This window comes from Anastrepha ludens, chromosome 2 (assembly GCF_028408465.1).
Source record: "Anastrepha ludens isolate Willacy chromosome 2, idAnaLude1.1, whole genome shotgun sequence".
Classification (NCBI taxonomy): Eukaryota; Metazoa; Arthropoda; class Insecta; order Diptera; family Tephritidae; genus Anastrepha; species Anastrepha ludens.
The window spans coordinates 155883755-155904602 of record NC_071498.1 but is presented as its reverse complement, the minus strand read 5'-3'; the positions used below and the strand labels follow the sequence as shown (position 1 = coordinate 155904602).

Sequence of the window (20848 nt, the reverse complement as noted above, 5' to 3'; positions counted from 1 at the left end):
GATATTCCAAAAAAAAAAACACATATAAAAATGTGTAAAAAAATGCTAAAAGGAAGCGAAGATAATTCACTTAAAAAAATAAAACAAGATGTTAAACAAAAATTGTTTTTAAAAAGTATTCCAAAAAAATTAAAAAAAAGTTTGAAAATGTTGTTGACAGCATTTCCTTCCGAAATAAAAATAGTAAAATAAAAAAAAAAATAATAAAAAAAATAAAAAAATTTAGAAATGTTAATAATCTTGAAAACAACAAAAAACATTTCAGTTTGAAAAACTCCAAACTCTGTGAATTTTTTTTTCAAAATATTTTAATATTTTCAACTTATTTTTTATTATCAAACTTTCCAGGATTACTGAGCACTTACCTATAAAAGAAAAAAAAACTGAGAATCGGTGCTTATCAAAAATGAAAAGAAAGACATTTTTTCTCGAAAAGTTAGAGCAATAAAAAAAGTTCTTCTAAAAAACTAGTTTTTTAAGGTATTCAAAAAAAAACAACAAATTTTGTGTAAAATACTAAAATGAAACGAAGATAATTCACTTTGAAAAAAAGAAACTTAATTGTAAAACAAAAATTGTTTTTAAAAAGTATTCTAAAAAAAATTAAAAAAAGTTTTAAACTCCACACTTTGTTAAATTTTTTTCAAAATATTTTCAGCTTATTTCTTATTATCAAACTTTCTGGGATTACTGAGCGGCTTTACCTATGAAAGAAAAAAAAATTTAGAGTCGGTGTAAAATACTAAAATGAAACGAAGATAATTCACTTTGAAAAAAAGAAACTTAATTGTAAAACAAAAATTGTTTTTAAAAAGTATTCTAAAAAAAATTAAAAAAAGTTTTAAACTCCACACTTTGTTAAATTTTTTTCAAAATATTTTCAGCTTATTTCTTATTATCAAACTTTCTGGGATTACTGAGCGGCTTTACCTATGAAAGAAAAAAAATTTAGAGTCGGTGTGTATCAAAAATGAAAAGTTAGAACAATAAAAAAAAATTAAAAAAAAAAAAAATATTTTTAAAAGATATTAAAAAAAAAAAAAAAAAAAAAGTGTGTATAAAAATGCTAAAAAAACGCGAAGATATTTCACTTAAAAAAAAACAGAAAATACAATTTTTCAAAGAAAGAAATTTGTTTTTAAAAAGTATTCTGAAAAAGAAAATAAAAAATATAATGATGTTAAAAAGAACCAACAGTATTTCACTTTGAAATAAAAATAAAAAATAAAATATAGAAATGTTAAAAATGTTAAAAACAACCAAAAATATTTCACTTTGAAAAACTCTAAACTCTGTGAAATTTTTTTCAAAATATTTGCAGCTTATTTGTTATTATACAATATTCGAACCTACAAATAAACCAATTTTCAAATTTTTTGAATTATTAGATATGAAATTGTTCTGCTAAATTTGTATAAGCGTGCAGTGTTTTTCAAAACCATAATTCGCGATGGTCACTAGTCGAATAATCGCCCGCAACACTTCTACTTTCCCTCCTCCTTTCGCTTTTTAAAAATTCACAATGAATTGGTACTCTCATCAAAGTCATGCCCAAGAATCGGAAATGAATAGCAAATAGAAAAATGTTAATACAAAAAGCTTGTATATTTATGAATAATATTTTCTTTAAATAAGAGAGTAAAAATTACAAAGTTTTATTTCATTAAAAAGTTTTTAAGAGGAAGAGAGAAGGGTCCTTGAATTTCCATAACATTTCCATTGATAAAAAAGAAAAGAAAATACCCCGCCAAAATATTTCTTCTATCATTCGACAATCGTCCACAAATCGGTTTTCGTTCATACCTCCCTCCCTCTCCCTTCTGTGTTACTGTCGACATTTAATGTGAAGAATAATAAAATTGTTGGCTTTTACAATCATACGATTATAACATTTTTCGCTAGTGGTGAAGTACCGATGGACACAAGCCGGGACACAGAAGACATTTAAGACAACAAACTGCGTGCTGTGTACGTGAGTGGCAGAGTTCACCAATTTCACGAATTCAGTTAGATGCAGTTGAAGTTTGTTGTTGTAGAAAATTGCAAAATCTAATAAAATGAGCAACGAGTGTCATTAAAGCATTTGAGGTACTAATTTAATGTAATTAGATTGCATTTTCATTCTTCGGAATGAGCTTTATAATTTAGAAAAGTCATTCGAAAATGTTCAAATTTTCAAAGCATAAGAACGAAAACAAAAAACAAGCCAAGATATAAATACATAAATAAAGTAGAAGTAAGCGTCAGTTGACTTAGTACAAATGTCGTTTTTTGAAAGGAAGGCAGGGAAGAATGGCCGTGTATGTAACAACTATACGGTTAGCCGCGAGTTCCATGCTTACTGCCGGCAGTAAGTAAAGAATGATAGAAAAATGCCTTTCCAATAGTGGTCGCCTCGGCAAAGATAAATTTCGGAGCCCTTTTCTGCTAAGTAAAAGTTTCTAATAAAAAGCATTGGCTGTGCAAAGTAGGAAAACACACCACTACACATAGCAAGGAATTTATGCTAGTATCTATGCCGCGATCTACATCTGTCACGATCTACATCTACGAATCGGCATGTAAATTTTTTTTCTACATACATCCGAATAAGCTAAGAAACAATGTTTGCGAAAATATTTAGAGAAACATGAAGCAGTGGCATTTAACTTTAAACTGCTGGTAACGGAGAATATTTTTAGGGTATTGCTCCATCTTTGAGAGCAGAGTTGTGCGGTAGCGGGTGACAGTGCAGCGATCAGCTGCCGGTAGAATGAAGACCTGCGATACTGAAATCGCTTTGGAATCAATTCTTGAGTTTAATATTTCCAATGGGAGCAAGTTTGGTACCGAGTTTCAAAATGAGATATCTTCAATTCTCTTTAACGTTTTTATTAAAAAAAAAAATGTTTGGATAAAATGAAAATAAAAAAAAATATATTTTGGAAATTTTTAAAAATTTTTTGTTAAAATTTGTTGGTAATTTTTTTTTGTAATACTTAAAAATATTCCCCTATTAGATATTTTCGGGAGCGTGTAATTATTCTGTTTTACAAAATTCTGGATGACAAAATTCTGTAACTTGCAAAAAAATTCTGCTTTTTAAAATTCTGCTTTTTTAAAATTCTGCTTTTTAAAATTCTGCTTTCTAAAATTCTGCTTTTTCAAAATTCTGCATGTTTAATGCGAAAAATTGTGCTTTATTCAAGTTTTGTGATTTTCGTCATACAAGAAATAACAAAATAAACATTTAATTCATAAATATACATATAGGTATGTTTAAGCGATAACAATATTTTAGTTTAGCCAATTACAATATTTTTTGCAATTCTTTTTAAATATGTAGTGTGACTTAATTCATTTCTTTTTTTAATAATTCTTCGCAGCTTTTCGTTTTTTTTTTAGAAGAGTTCTACGCAAAAATACTGTGGATTGCGTAGCCGGAGTTGGACTGATGAGGGTTATTTTTTTGAAGCGCAAACGGACGAATGTACGAAATTTTATACTAGCACATCGCCACTAAAGCAGTTTTTACTGGTATTTCAATAAAACTCGATAATTGATGGGAGTCAAAAATGACCAACAAAATTTTTTTCACAAAAAGTTAAAAAAAAAGAAAATTTTTTTCAAAAAAATTTTTTTGTTTTAAAAGCTATAACCAAGAGAATACAATTTTTCCAAAAAAAATTAATTTTTTAAAGGGTATTATCAGAAAACGATCAAAAGTGTAAAACTAATCAGAAATATTTCGCTTTGAAAATCTTATACCGGAATTTGAATATTAAATAAGTCTCAAAATAATAAATTTTTTTTTTCAAAATTACTTTAGTATACTTCTTATTATACTCGAACATACAAGAACACCAATTTTTAGAAAAATGTACGACACAATGTTTTCCAAAAAAAAATTAAAAAAAAAAAAAAAAAAATTTAAAAGAGTTAAAAAAAAAAATTGTAAAAGGTATTCAAGGTATTTTTTTTAAAACAAACATTTTTTTTAAAGTGTTCTAAGAAATTAAAAACCAAATGTTAAAAAGAACCTAAAATATTTCGCTCTATACTAAAATTTTGAATATTGAATAAGTCTGAAAATAATTAAATTTTTTTCAAAACTTCTTTAGTTGACTTCTTAAAATTGCAGAAAAATTTGCGACAAAATTGTTTTCCAAAATAAAAAAAACTATTCCAAAAAGAAAATTATAAATTTTTCCAAAAAAAAAAAACACAAATTGTAAAAGGTATTCACTTTGAAAAACCAGAAAATAATTTTCTCAAAAAAATTTTTTTTAAAGTATTCTACTTTTTTTTGTATTTTTATTTGCGACAAAATTTTTTTCCAAAAAAAAAAAAACAATTCCAAAACGAAAATTGTAAATTTTTCAAAAAAAAAAAAAACACAAATTGTAAAAGGTATTCACTTTGAAACACCAGAAAATAATTTTCTCAAAAAATTGCTTTTTAAGTATTCTAGGAAATTAAAAACCAAATGTTAAAAAGAACCTAAAATATTTCGCTCTATACTAAAATTTTGAATATTGAATAAGTCTGAAAATAATTAAATTTTTTTCAAAACTTCTTTAGTTTACTTCTTATTATACTCGAACCTACGAAAAAAAATTTCAGTAAAATTTGCGACAAAATTTTTTTCCAAAAAAAAAAAACAGTTCCACAAAGAAAATTGTAAATTTTTCCAAAAACAAAATTTTTTTTCCAAAAAAAAAACACAAATTGTAAAAGGTATTCAGTTTGAAGAACAAGAAACTAATTTTTTCAAAATAAAATTTTTTGAAGTATTCTAAGAAATTAAAAACCAAATGTTAAAAAGAACCTAAAATATTTCGCTCTATACACAAAATTTCAATATTGAATAAGTCTGAAAATAATTAAATTTTTTTCAAAATTTCATTATTTTACTTCTTATTATACCCGAGCCTATAAAAAACCAATTAGCAGAAAAATTTACAACAAAATTTTCCAAAACTTTTTTTTAAAGTACTCTAAAATGTACCCGAAAATATTTCGCTTTGAAAATCTCCATACCAAATTTTGAATTTTGAATACATCTCAAAATAATTACATTTTTTTTAAATATCTTTAATTTACTTCTTATTATACTCGAACCTGCGGAAAAATTTCAGAAAAATTTGCGGCAAAATTTTTTTCCAAAAAAAAAAAAACAATTTCTAACAGAAAATTGTAAATTAAAAAAAAAACATAAATTGTAAAAGGTGCTCACTTTGAAAAACAAGAAAAAAATTTTCTCAAAAAAATTTTTTTTTAAAGTATTCTAAGAAATTAAAAAAAGTGTAATAATGTTAAACAGAACCGAAAATATTTTGCTTTGAAAATCTCAATACCAAAATTTTGAATATTGAATAAATCTCAAAATAAGTCAATTGTTTTCAAAACCAATTTTCAGAAAAATTTACGACGAAAAAACTTTTTTAAGAACTTTATAAAATTCCGAAAAAAAAGTGTAAAAATGTTACAAAGTACCGAAAATATTTAACTTTTCAAAGTGAAATCTTTATATCAAAGCTTTTTAATATCGAAGAAATCTCCAAATAATTAAATTTTTTTCAAAATTTCCTTAGTTTAGTATATATTATAGTATAGTATAGTATAATTGAAAATATCTCGTTTTAGAAAATCTCTATATCAAAGTTTAGAAAATTGATTAAATCTCAAAGTAATTCAATACTTTTCAAAACCAATTTTCCGAAGAATTTACGACAATGCCCAAAATGCCTGAATCACTTGCTATGAAATCGCTCATTTACGTTAATGACTCTATTTTACATATCCTAAAGCATCGATTAGCTTAAACACCTTTTTGAATTTTTTCTCCAAACTTTCTTTTATGTAAGTTTTTCCAAAATACCCAAACGGTTATAAAATGCATACTTTGAAGCTCGTATGTGTATGTATGTGGGCAAATATATGTGCGGGTGTGCATTCAAAAGCCAATGCAGTGCCTTGCCGCCACACTTTATCACTTGAAACTTTCAACGTCTGAAGTTGAATGAAGTTTCCCAAAATTGTACTTTGCAACTACTAAAAATGGCTCATTAGCAACAAACAATAAGCAATACTTAGAAGCGGAATTGCTAGCCAGTGCCAACAACAAACAAGAAGGAATATGCGTGGTTAAAGGAGGTAGCCAATTTAAAGTGTAAATCAAATGAATGAATGAAATGCACACCAAAGTTAGTTAACACTTCTTTACAATTAATTTGCTTCCTTATGACCGCCAGAAAATACTTACATAACTGAATGAAACAGAACAAATTCAAAGGAGTGCTTATCTTGTACGATTGCGGGTATATTAGGGTGTCTTATTGAAAAAAGTTTGCATGGAATTATTTAAGAATTACCAATTCAATTTACTTACCAACGAACCTACTTATTGAGGCTCCTCACTTTTCTTCAAAATCGAAAAAACCCAAAAAAAAATAGAAAAAAACAAAGTGGTACTGCTTTCGCACGCAGTTCTAAAATGAAATATTTCGACCTAACAACGGAATATTTGTGAACCTGATCGTATTTGAAAATGCCAAACAAAACTCTTTCATGCAGATCTCTGGTCACCCTCATCATGGGAATAAAGCAGTAGACGCATGCAAAGATCCCAAAGGGCTAACTCGCCTCTATAGAAGCGGCACCCCTGTTACCTCATTAATCGCATGCCGGTCAGACAACTGAAGGAGCATATCGATTATTGAAGTGTTTTATCCTGTTCCCGTGCCAGGTTTTAAAGGTCAGTCTAAAAGAAAATATACCAAAATCTAGTAGTTCCATTTCATATCAGCTACCAGTTGAAATAAAATATTGCTGCGCAATCTTAGAACGATGCAAAACTGGGAGTGGCTCTACAAGAGATGAAGTCGCCACAGGGTTCTTAACCTGTCTGTGTACCGATGTGTAAATCACAATCAAGTGGTGTCTTCGTCGACTTGGAAGCATATCTCGAGACTGCCCTCGCCTAATAAGAGGAACAAACATCCACTAATTCAACTATGATAGGAGTTGAAGCTAATAGAACAATTTTGATTTGTATTGAGAATTGTGGACCTAAATAATTGGCGCTTGATTCCTTTATTGGGTGTTTTTGGTCGAGCTCCTTCTTATACTGTTTGTGGTGTGCTTCTGACGGAGGGACCTATAATCTAGTCGGAAGCTTGACATTTGCCTGCCGAGGGAGACCACTAAAAAATTTCTTTCTACCATTTGGTGTTTCATGCGAGGAGATTCAAAATTGAAGGAGGCGTTCCTCTTTCTCTGCTACCACCAGCTGGTACCGCATCGAATAATTTCAGAGCCGGAGCGTTTGTAACCATTCGGATGACATGACCCATCCAACGTAGCCGCTGGATCTTTATTCGCTACACTTTATCTATGCCGTCGTAAAGTTCAAACAGTTCATTGTTCCATCGTCTGCGATACTCGCCGTTACCAACATGCAAAGGTGAAAAAATCCTTCGCAGAATCTTTCTGTCAAATACTCCAAGGGACGCCGCATCGGATGCCATCGTCCAAGTTTCTGCGTCGGGCATGATGAGAGTCTTATAAAGTGTTAGGTTTGTTCCTCGAGAAAAGACTTTACTACTCAATTGCCTACTTAGCGGTACTTGTTGGGAAAGGAGCTTCTACGTTAGATTTCAAGGCTAAGCCAACGTAACTAGATTATATTAATTTCAGACTTGGATAAAGCTTAGATTCGGATACACTAAAACTCTGAACACTACTCCTGTAAATTTCGTTGAGTTGGACTATACTATGCCACTTTTTCGATCTTAAATCTAAGTTTTTAAAAGGCTCTCGATATGCGAATGGAGAAATTCAACAAACTTAGATTCAGTGTCGATTAACATCATCGTCTATGGCACAAAGTCAAATAACAAAGTTAGTAGAGAGATGTACTCAGAGTAGCTCTCATTGAATCTTAAGCTCTATGGTTTTTGTCGACATGTACCGGGATTGGTGACTTGGTACTTGGCTCAGCAAAGCTTATACAGAGCTTACACAAAGATCTATACGGACTATTACAACATACTCTGACAACCGGGTTGTTATAAAAAATATACAGTATAACAACTCCTCCACAAAAGTACCGATTGCATGTAGGAGGTCAACAAACGAGCTGGTTGTCAAGTTTGCGGGTATGAATTCCTGAACATAAAGACTTACCTGGGAAGTGTATTGTAGACGAGATGGTAAGAAAGGGAGCTTACTTATAATCAGTACACTGCCTATCGTCATGTAAACTTCGACTTACATTGGCTGACATTGAACCAGCAAACAGTAGATGAGTGAGAGAACCCACATGTGGCGTGATAGAGCAGATCTGGCCAATAATAAAAAAATCAAATATTGATCTTTAACATCACTTCCATTACCACAACCGCTCAGGAGTTCAGCGATAGTTATCATTTCGCAAGGCACTAGCCGAGAGGACGCATGACATGGGCAACGAGCGTCAACACCCGCCCGCACGAAATAACATAGTTCTTTAAAGTTCAACTCTGCCAATGGCACGCACTGGTTGAAATGGGACTTCGCCATTTAGGAAATAATAAAACATAGTTCTTTAAAGTCTAAAGTCTAGTGGACTTGGCCTTCATCAGGTCACTCGGTGTTCTCAGACTTTCGTTAAGAAAATGAAGTTGCTCTAAGTTCTGGATAAGTAAAATTGGCTTGCCCTCTGTGCGAATTGTGAAGGGTGATAGCTGCAATAATGAGCGAATATGCAGACTTTGAGCGTCATTGGAAAAGTTAGCTTGAAAGTGTACCCAAGGAGGTCGAGGTCGAAGGTCTTTCTCCGATATTAAATGTCAAATGTGCTAAATACAACTTAAACGGAACAAAGCTGCAGAATTTTATAAGTAAACAATGCGAATCTCTTTTTATATAACCAAAGTCAATATTCACTCAAGTCACGAGTAATCAAAAATAAAGTAAATATTATTTCCAACTTTTGTAATAGACAATACAAATTTAATTAATCCTATTTTATTGTGCTTTCTTTTTGATTACTCGTGACTGCTTCAGTGAAGTTATTGTTAGAAATTGAATAGACTTATGGAAATCATTTGGCTATAAATAGTTGGAGTAACAGCTTAGATGTTATTCAGATTTGTTTTAGAGCTGCTTGAGACAAAAAGTATTTCTGACTGTGCGAAATGAATTTCTTCATAATTTGATTTGTTCCAGCAGTTGTGTTTAGTCTAATCGGCTATCACCAAGTATCGGTAGAAAACTGAAAACCTTCTCAGGCAATGTATGACCTTTTAAAAAATTCCGATGAGTGGTAAGAACTCCGCTTCATACAAAAATCATCGTATCAACGTACATCACCGCATCCAGAAAACCTGTAAACAACAAAAATGGAGTAAATTGGCACACTTCACCCCAACCAGTTCGATAACAATGGTTCATCTTTCTGTTTGAGGAGAAATGCAGTTTTCCATTATATCCGATTTAAAGGGTGGTTAAATTTCAAGGGACGATGCTGAATGTGAACCACACCTAAACGTCAACGACACCGTTGGACTTCTTTCGTTGGGGTTATTTGATAGAAAAGGGGTACCTTGATAAGCCAGCAACAATTCAAGAGCTAAAGGATGAGATAATTCGGCGCATTAACGGCATAGAACCTCAATTATGCCTCAGCGTCATCGAAAATTTGGACCATCGGATGGAGGTGTGCTGCCGAGGCGGCGGCTATTTGACCGATATTTTGTTCCATACGTAATTGATCTATACCAATATTATCCTAATAAAGAGAAATGACAATAATTTCCTAAAAAAAATGTATTTTATTCAAAATCAACACCGGCCCTTGAAACTTAACTACCCTTTATAATAAGATTGAAATAAAAAAAAAATGGACCAAGTGCGTTGAAAGCAAACTGACCGTGTTTTTAAAGAATATTATCAACAAAAGCTTGATTTTACAATAGATTAACTTTTGGGGAGTTTTTAGATGGGCTCATATTTCATCACCTATAGTGAAGTGTTTAACAAAAAACATTTTTGCTCAAAGAAAGTTTTTTTGTTTTGGCGACAGAAATAGGATCTCACGATTCTTGTGATAGTCTAATTTTGAAGCAGTAAGAGACTTTGTGTGTGGAGGATGGTTGCGTATGTAGAAGTCCACACAAGTGGGGAAAGTACCTGATTGCCATTCACTTGGGAGTGGCCAGCATGATTTTTCTGCTGACGGTCCTAGTAGCCCAGATATCCTATGGATAGCTCCCGAACACCCGTTCGGGAGTGAGCTAACGTGAGAAGGCGAATCAAGCTTGGATGAGAACTGCTTATTCTGATGTAGACCCTTGCAAACAAGCTAAGGACAGCTAAAATCGCGTAGTGTTTAGCGCGCCAATCAAGAAGAAGAAGAAACTTTGTTGATTTACGAACCAGCATTAACACCGAAAATAATGTAAGGCTAGCAATTAAACGGATATTCGCATTTTTCTCCTCTGCAGAGAGAGCCACCTTAGTAAGCACGTAAGTACGTAGTTAGTTCAGTTGTTAGCTAATTTCATGTTAAACCGCAGCTAGTGGAACTTTTTCAATAAAATTGAGGAAAGCCGAAGAATGGCACAAGATTGAATGCGATTGAAACAGGAGTTACCCAAGCCAAGAATACCTTCCTAAACGAAGGAAATGGTGGAAAGAGGGAGAGATATGTACTTTAGGTAATAGCCCACTTGACATGTCTATGCATGCGTGCGTATTGTATGTGTGTGTATGTGAGTGTGTGTGGGCAAGTATTGGCTGCGTAACTCGCCGAGCCCCAAGTTGAGGTCGTAAACTGTGGTCAAATGCGATTTGGCGGTCAGTTTGCTGCCAAAGTGTGCAAGTGCCGACGAGTGGATGGAGGAAAACCAAGGGAAACGATGGGAATGAGGAAATCGGCGTAATGTAAATACTGAACGTATGCAAACAATAATGCCATGAAGGCAGCTGTGTTGCCCACACAAGTGCATATATGTAAACATATTTGAATGCACTAAACTACTCACACACACACACGCACATAAACTCAGTGCATGCAATTGAAGACATGCTGCTATCTCGTTCAACACCTATGTGCGCATTATGTAAGTGTGTATGTTGATATAAAAGATTTGCGCCTGAATATACGAATGTATGTAGTTAGAATTTAGTTATGCCAATATTAGCGGCGAATTTTGGTTTCGGGATTTCGAGATAGTTTTAAAGTAATCTACTAGCTGACTAACAACTTGAAATATGGGAAAAATAGTATACCTGCGTGCTCGCTTCTGAACCGACAAACACTAGGGTGTCTCTTATATGACAAAAAAAAATTTGTTTCTTATTTTGAACACAAATAAATCTTCCGGCTTATTACATCCAAAGTACTTTAAGAGCTACCAGAAATAAGAGCTACTCTATTAACGTATTTATTTAATGCAATTATACTAACTGGAAATGTTTCTGTTCAATGGAAAGTGGTTCAAATGAAAATGGTCCTCAAACCTGGCAAAAAACTAGATTCAGTTGAATCGTATCGCCCAATCAGCTTGCTACCGGTGACTTCCAAACTTATGGAATGTCTCATTCCTAAAAAAATGTTTCCGATTATCGAAGCACGAAAAATAATACTCAATCATCAGTTCGCAATTTCTTCGCCAAGGAAGGAGATCATCTCTCCGAACTCAACGATAGGGAAATACCACAAAGCAGTATACCAAATATCTAGGAATGCATCTAAACAGAAAGTAAACGTGGAAAACACATATACTCGCAAAAAGAAAAGCATTTGGTATTAAAACCATAGAACTTCACTGACTTTTAAATCTTTATTCCCAAGTTTCTGTCGAAAGCAAATTGCTCTTATACACAGCAGTTCTAAAACCCGTGTGGACATATGGTATTCAACTTTGGGGCACTGCGGCAAACTCCAATATCGAAATTTTACAACGATTCCAGTCAAAAACATCAAGAATGATCACCAACTCACCCTACTGTAAAACAACCTCGCAAACACAACGTGACCTCCAAATAGCCACTGTTGCGCAAGAAATAGGGAAATATGTAAGATCCCACAATATCAGGCTCCAAACTCACTTTAACTCCTTAATGACGGAAATCATAGCCAATCCCGTTGCTTCTACCCGACTCAAAAGAAAATCCACCACAGATCTCCTCTTCTAGTGGAAACAACTGAAATGGGTTTTACTAATTGGTGCATCCCATAAACGACTGAAATTCTCTAGCTGTTAGTTTAAGATATTCTATGTATGTATACAGCTTGCAATAAAAGTGTTCTTAAAAAACAAAAAAGTTGAAGTGCATAAACCTCTATATTTTTTACAAATGTTTAAATTTTAATTTTAATTTAATTTGGTATTAAATGTAATCTCTTTAGCATAATTGCAACCAACCGGATACAATTTTCTATGTTTCTGAACGCAGCGCAGCAAGAACTGTTAACTGCTTCGAAGTTAACAGCCGCATCTGCTTGTTGTTGATTGTGAGCAATCAGGGCACCCATCGGGCCGACAATTTTTCATCGCCAACTCATCATGTAAAATATTAATTGCCGTTCCAGTCGACACACCTAGGGCCTCTGCTATTTCGCGCACTTTCCTTCGTCGATCAGCGAGAATCATGCGTAGAGTTTTTGATTGATTTCTGCCACGTGTGCGGGCGTCCTGGTTACTTCTCATCAAAACCGCCTGTTCGCCCACGTTTACATTCGTTGAACCAACATCTAACTGTGGTCGTACATGGCGCAGCGCCCCCACAGACAGTATCCAACTTTGCTTTTATCTCCTCGCATTTTTTCCCACCCAAATACAAAGAGCGAATTACCGAACGATACTACACTTTTTCCATCGTAGCAAAAATTACGAAACACGTCTTACTCGAATAGCTGCCAAATCCAAACTAACCCATCAATCAGTCTGAAATTTATTTTGGCGCCATTTTATGGACGACAGCATACGATGCTAACACCAACTTTCGTCAGGAACGCCCTCTGCCTTCAAACACGGGTACTTATTGAAGCGCCCTCGTATCATATACCGAAGAAGGGATATCTAAGAAGGTCCTTTTTTCCAACTAATTTGTAAAAATCTGTCTGCAACCAAAAGCTTACTGATTAATTTGTAATTATCCACGTTATAGGTAACTTAAATTAAGTTTCTTAGAAATTGAAAAACTTTTATTTGTCATAAGTAAGATTGTGATTTTTTCAATTCGATACTTGAAATTTTCTCGGGATCCGGAGATTAATTCAAGTTAGTCGCGAAATTATCAGAATCCCGGGACTATCATCCCTAGCATGTGCGTAGGGTTGAGCTTTGTGCACTCAAATCGTTAATTTATAGCATTAAGATAAACATTTGAAATTGGTCAGCTTTATTTGTGTGTGTGTGCACGTATGAAGGTAAGGGGATGTATACTCGTATGCATATGGGCAAGGCAATTTTTAATAATCTACAGCATTTAAATCAATTGGAAATCATCTAAAATATGGCAATTTGACTTGGGGTTGCTGCATATTTGCCGTTTGCAAATTTATTACTGTAGGAAAGAAGATAAACACTTCCCATGCAACAACAACTTTTATTAGCTTTTTGGCAAAAATAAACTCTAAATTTGATGCTAGAAAATGTTAATTAAGACGGCTTTTTATGCACTAAATGACAAGTCTTCGGTAGGCATTCCAATGTACCTTTTTTCTATTTCCTGTTTTTACTACAACTTGACAAACCCAGTGCGATTCAGTTTGCTTAGGTTGTACATAAATAAGAGCATCACCATCAACCCGGTATGAGAGCAGTGTCTTTAAAATGAAAGTAAGTTTGTTTTGACATTCAATTTTAATCAACTTAAGCAAGCCTAAGCTTTCCTGAAAGAAGCTGATGATTTACTTCCAAAATATGGGCAGTGTCCGTACCAAGTCGTTGGACTTTTGTTCGCGCAGTGCAGAATTTGACAAGATAATCTTTGGGGAAATATGGTTGAAATCAAATATCCTTTCAGTGAATATTTTTATTTGTACTTTTGATTGCAGTTCGGCGGCATTTTAGTATTTTCCAGGTTTCCCAAAAATTGTGAACAAAAAATAAAACTTTCCAAAAAATTCTTTTTTTAACTAATTTTTTTTTTATCCTAAAAATGCAGAAATTTTGGTTTATTGTGAGCAAACAAAATTAAATTTTTCAAATTTTTTTTTTATTATTTTTTTTTATTAAATATATAAAAATTTTGTTTTGTTCTGAGCAAAAATATATATAATATCTAAAATAATTTTTTAAAGTATATTTTAGAGTAAAAATGTAAAAATTTGATTTCAGTAAAATGTTAGAAATAACTGAAAATAACTAAAAATTTAAAATATTTTTTTATTGTGAGCAAAAAAAATTTAGCTTCTCAAAATAATTTTTTTTAATTAATGTTTTTTGTCCTAAAAATTAAATTAAATTAAATTTTTCAGAATAATTTTTTTATAAGTTTGTTTTATTAAATATATAAAAATTTTGATTTGTTCTGAGAAAAAAAAAATAAAACTTTCAAAATAATTTTTCTTTAATTTTTTTTTTATCCTTGTTTTATTGTGAGTAAAAAATTAAATTCTTCTGAATAATTTTTTTTAGTATTTTTATTTTTCAAAATAATCTTTTAAAGTATATTTTATAGTAAAGATGTCAAAATTTTATTTTATTAAAATGGTAGAAATAACCGAAAATAACTAAAAATGTAAAAATATTGTTTTATTGTAAGAAAAAATAAATATTCAAAATAATTTTTTTCAAATAATTTTTTTTTATAATATATTAAATATACACAAATTTCGTTTCGTTGTGAGCAAAAAAATAATATAAAACTTTTTAAAATAATGTTTTTGAATTAATTTTTTTTATGCTAAATAATTTTTTTGTTGTAATGTTTTTATATTAAATATATAAAACTTTGGTTTTATTGCCAAAACATGACAGATATAATGTTTTGGGTGCTTTTGATTATTTTAAATTGTTTTTGATTTAGTTTAATTAAATGGTTATTGTAATTATTTGATTATTTTCAATTATAATTTTTTTAAATTACAATTCTCAATTATTTTTGAATGTAGAAAAATGTTTACTCCAAACATAACTTCATATATTTAGGAAAACAATTAAAAATAATCAAATAATTTATGATAATTAAATAGAGTAAAATACTTATAAAATTCGGCCGACGTAGCCGAATGGGTTGGTGTGTCCACCATTCAGAATTCCGAGAACGTAGGTTCAACCAACAGGAATAGGTTCCACCAATAGAACCAGGAGCGCGGCCAAACACCCAATAAGGGTATAAGCGGCAATAATTTTTTTATAAAAAATTAATTAAAAACAATTGGACTGCCTTTAACTATTTGTAAAATTTTAATTTGAATAATCTATTATTTTTTTCATTATTTTTAATTCTTGTAATTTGCGCTAGCTTATACAAATTTCCATGCCAAGCCAAATAAATCATTAAAAGTAATGAAATAATTACAAAAAATATTGTAATATATATAATAATATATATTATTATATTATAATTTTTTGTGAATATTTTCTGATTTATTGTGATTAACTTTGATTATTTATAATTAGAATAATCCATAATTTTTTCATTATTTTTAATTAGTTTTAATATTTTTCAGTTTACATAAGAAAATTAAAATAGTCATAGAAATTAAAAAAAGTCCAAAGAACAATAAATACCGATCGTAATGGAGAGCTAACAGATGTGTTTTCAAGATTGGATAAATTGCAAAATTATTACATTTTTGGTCAGAAATCTCTGGACTACGAGAGCAGTTAATTTGATTAAAACTGTACTGTGACAGACGGTTGTTACACGCATTAGTTAGCAGCTGATTTATTTTTTTTTTTCAGTAAAAGATGCACTGAAGGCAACAAATAGGGGTAGCTTAGGTTGCAAGACAGCTAACCTGATACTAAAAAATAATTATTTATTAAAAAAAAAAATGCGTTAATTACCATTTCACAAACTGCTCAAAATGTCAACAAAACAATTAATATAATCTCGAGCGTGATAGTGCAAAGTAGCATTGCAACCCGCCTTTTTTGTTTTTCTTTTTTAAAATTTGATAATTTTTCATAGAGAATAGAATACTAACTGTTCTTTTTCGGCAGTCTTGCCATCGAAAATTTCCTTAATCCGCTTAAATTATGTGAACTAGGCTTAGTAGTTGGTTGCACTTAATTCCTGAGATAATTCCGAATTAAGCCGTTAATCAAGAATAAGAGGTCCCGGTGGTCTAGAATATACAAAAAATCGATTTTTTCTTTTTTCGATATTTCGAAAGTATAGGCTTTTAAGAATATATTGTAACATTTTTGGAAGGATATTCCCAGTATTTTTGATTCTACAGCGGTTTAAGTAGGTAGAGTCAGATTCACGTGGCGGCATTAATGGCAAATATCCCCTCTCCCAACTTTAAACTCATTTATCTCAAAACGACTTTTTTCGGCCTGGTGTTGTCAAAAAAAAAACTTTTCAATCGAATCGTCTGAAATTTTAATATTTTGTTCACAACATCATTGGCTATCCACCGTACTAGAATCATATTATTATTATAATTATTTCGTATTTTTTTGATTAAAAACTGAAAAAAACCCGATTTTTAAAGTGTCAAATTCAAAACATTTTGTCAAATTTTTTTCTAAATTCTATTAGCGGGTCAAAGCTGCAGCCATACTGATTAATAATTTTTCTGATTTTTGTGTTTCAGATAAATAGAAGAGCCAAAATGGACAACACCGTCCAGGTCCAATTTTTCGGGAGGATCAACTTCAGCGCCATTTTTTTAACTCTTAAATTCAAAAGATTTTTTTATTTATATTTTTGTATGTAAAAGAAGTTAAATAAAAATCCTAAAAAATTTGAATATAATTTTTCATTTTTTTATTGTAAAAAAATGTCTGAAAATAACCTAAATTTTTGAGCTCTAGACCACTGGGACCCTTTAACGCCACCGTCTGTCTTTGTTATTACTCTTCGTATATTTTCTTTTAAACTCAAGTCTACAAATAAACCAGTGTTTAGAAGAATTGGCGACAATACCCAAAATACTTGAAACACTTGACATTGGATCGCTCAGGTGCATTATAATTCGACTGAAATCTACTGTGAAGGGAACCATGTAGGGGACGAGTATTCATACAGTTTGTATCAGACTGAAAGTATGTACAAAATTGCGAGTCGCAATTACTCAATAAGCCATGTAGTCTTCGTCGTTGTCGAGTTTAGCCTGGCATCTTCTCGGCATGCTTTGAACCAGCTTTTCTGCGTAGCTCGTCGACAAACAGGACTAGATTTTGCGAACTTGACGCACGAGTTGCTATAAATCATGGACTGGCCTTCCAGCAAGATGCGTTTTCATAATTCCCCACACATTTTCAATGGGGTTGGCGTCTGGGGACTGGAAAGGCCAGTCCATTACTTGTTTCCAGTAGAGCTGCAGAACTATCGATGGTTGCAACATTCAATAGTTTCGATGGTTTGGCAACAAATATTCAATAGTATCGATAGTACTATCGAAAATATTTTCAAATTCAAAAACTTAATAAACGCATACTTAACAATAAAAATTAACATTTTAATAAACATTTCATATGTTTCATATGTTTAACATAATGAGATCCTTCATGGACATAGTAAATCAAAACAAATTTGAATAAAATTAAAATTAAGGATCAGTCTTCTGCCAAGATCCGAGAATTGTGACTAAGAAAAAGGAGCATGTCCACATGCTTAGCTTTTAAGGCAGCTCTTCGTTCCGTTATAATTTGTCCAGCTTTGCTGAACAATCGCTCCGACTCTGTCGATGAAGCAGGAATGCAAAAATATTTCGTAGTAAGGTCTTTTATACTATTTTCGTTATGCTGTAAATACGGAAACATTAAACATTTTTGAAGAATTTTTGTTAAGCTACATACCTGCCAATATTTGAGGGGATCAACATCGCCCAAGGAGTGATGTTTCCCAATATATTGTTGTAAATCAATTATTGCATCGGAGCGCTTGGTCCTAGGCAAATTTTCTATGTTGATTTTTACAAATTCATAAAGAGGATGTCGTGTTGGTTTTGGTTGATCAATTGGTGTTGGTGGCTCTGAGGTGGGAGCTGAAGACTTGCTCAGATGAATAAGTTCTTCAATTAAAAGTTTTTCAGCATTTTTGGCATTGTATTGCGAACGGAAACCTTGTTTTTTAAACCTTGGATCAAGCAATGTAGAAATGCTAGTTACTGTGCGATCTTCGTACTTGTACAACCTTTTGATTACGCAATCAATTAAAAATTCGTTTACTTTAAGGCCAACTTCGGTAAGAAGATTTTTTGTGCTATTTTCCAAGTTGTTTAAGAGGCCACAAGTAAGTGGAATAACTAGAGATACTGTGACTTTAGAATTCGATGACACTTCTTTGGAAACAATGTCAAAGGGAGAAAGTATTTGTGACAAGTCTTTTAATATGTTGATTTCGTCAGCTGTGAGAGGCTGTGGCGCTTTCGACAAACTTAGAAGTGTTATATTATATTATATTATTATTATTTAAGACTCTTTCAATCATTAGGAATGCACTGTTCCATCTGGTGGCAACTTCCTGTATTAGACTATATTTAGTTTCCGTCAATTGAGAATCTTTAAATTTCTTGTAAGCAATCGTGCTACTTTTAAAAAACGCGACAATGGACTTGCATTTTTTAAGTAATTCTTTTGTGCAATCCAGCTTAAGGCAATCTTGCACCACCAAATTAAGTGAGTGTGCATAGCAGGGTAAATTCCTTTTTTTAAGCAGCTCACACGCTTTGATCATTGAGCTTGCATTATCGGTCACAATTGCAGTTATTTTATCAAAAATTTCCCATTCGTTGCAAACAGCCTGCAGGGTATCTGCTATATTCTTAGCAGTATGATTTGTTTCATCAATTAGCTTATTTGTTGATAAAACAGCAGAGCGAAGACAGTAACTATCTGTAATAAACGAGCATGTGACTGTCATATAAGATTCATTTGCCAGGGACGTCCACATATCAGTTGTGATGGCACAGTGATTTATTTTGCTGAGCAAATTTTTTAATTTAGGTTTCTGCTCATCAAATAAATTTGTCATCATGACATTAGAGAGGGTAGTCCGCGACGGTAGTTTGTAGCGTGGGTCCAATAGTTTGATAAAGTCGCGAAACTCAGGATCCTCAACTATAGAAAAAGGTTGCCTGCCTTGAGCTACAAATTTTATGAGTCCTAAATCAAGCTCTTGTTTGCGCTTTGACGTAGATTCATATGTTGTGTTTAAATATGTATTTATTTTACCAGAAGTGATTGACAAATCGTTAACACGCTGACCGGGATGAGCACGCTTCAGGTGGTCAAATAAATTTGAGGTATTTCCGCTCGTCTTATACATTTTGCCGCAAGAGCGACACTTTGCCGACATACCGTTGTTTATTTTTTCGAAATGGCCCCACACCGATGATCTTCCGACTCGCTGCCTTTTTGCTAGCTGGTTGTCCTCCTCAATTGCCTCAATGCTGCTGTCTTGTCCATCTTAACAAAGCACATGCATACATAACATAAATTAGTTACTTGCGTTGCTGAGCAGTAAATGGAACTTACCCTGTGAGTTTTTCAAGAGAAATTTGTCCATCCTTCCGCCACCAACACCAACGAAAATTTACCTACAAATAAACACTTATTTTAATATTTAATTACCTTTTACATATAAATGTATTTCTTACCAAAATTTGCTGCCGACCTGCAAAGTTGCGCCAAAACAAGTGATGTGCAATGTATGGTAATGCCACTATCGATAGTGAACAATAACCATCGATAGCGACGCAAAAATATAAAAATTCGATATATCGATAGTGCCATCGATAGTTTTACAGCTCTAGTTTCCAGGCCTTAAAGAGTGTTTTTCTGAGAGCAGTGGTTTTGATGATGTGGGACGGTAGGATATGTTAACCTCCCTCAGGCATCGTTCGATCGTGTTGATACTCACATCTATTCCCTATTTAGCAGGAACTGATCGTGCTTGGCGTAGTCACAAAGAAGGGTCCTGCTTAAAAATTGGACGATCACTTTATCGTGCTTTTTTGTCGTCACTCGCTTGAAGCTGCGCTCGGAGAAGTCATCAACCTTTTTGTACACCTTATACCGCTGATTCCACATCACAATAAACTTTTTTGATTTTTTAATCACTTTTGCAGCCGCGGCTAATATAAGTTTGGCCCTTTTGAATGCGTGAATAAAAATACCACCTCAAAACGCTTAGCGTACTTCTTACTCATTTTTGTTTGGTTGCGTTTACGGGAAGTTTCGAACGATACTAACCTGAGTTAGCACTGTCGTCGTAGCCCTTGAGTGGGACTATTATGCAGCAAAAAGCAGAACGAAATATATCTTGAAGTTACAAGAAAAAAATCGGTTCGTTTCTTCTGACACAGACTGCAAGTAAATAAATATTTTTCGAAAAAAACCAAAAAATGATTTGTTTCTTTTGAATAAACCATTTACAAGGTGAAACTTTGTTTTTATGTATATTAATTTAAAAGCTTGTTTTGTTTTTTGTAAAAATATTTATAAAATAATTCTTGTAATTCAAAAATAAATAATAAATAAATTTTTTCATTTCAAACATAATTAAAAAACAAAAAATGTTTTTTTATTTGAAAATTATATTATATTTTTATTTTTTTATTTGAAAATTAATTAAAAAAAATTTTTTTTTGTTTTTATTTAAAAAAAAATATATTTTGAAAATTTATTTAAAAAAAAAAATTTTTTTTTGTTAGAAAATTATTTTAAGTTGGGTGATTCTTGGACAAACTCAA

General features: G+C 32.0%; 1 protein-coding gene across 1 annotated transcript; it reads right to left on the bottom strand.

The window, feature by feature from the left end:
* Positions 1–18546: 18546 nt before the first annotated feature.
* On the bottom strand, positions 18547–19890 carry LOC128855457 (E3 SUMO-protein ligase ZBED1-like). Its single transcript, XM_054090380.1, has 2 exons — positions 19632–19890; positions 18547–19562 (listed from the first exon to the last, which is right to left on the bottom strand). The coding sequence occupies exons 1-2, from the start codon at positions 19660–19662 to the stop codon at positions 18547–18549; spliced, it is 1047 nt and encodes a 348-aa protein (XP_053946355.1). The 5' UTR covers positions 19663–19890.
* Between the last annotated feature and the right edge of the window lie 958 nt (positions 19891–20848).

Excerpts from the sequence above, each read along its gene's own strand:
- LOC128855457 (XM_054090380.1), bottom strand. The coding sequence starts at position 19,662 with ATGGACAAATTTCTCTTGAAAAACTCACAGG. Across the intron at positions 19,563-19,631 it reads TCTCTTGAAAAACTCACAGG|ATGGACAAGACAGCAGCATT; the intron begins GTAAGTTCCATT and ends TGCTTTGTTAAG.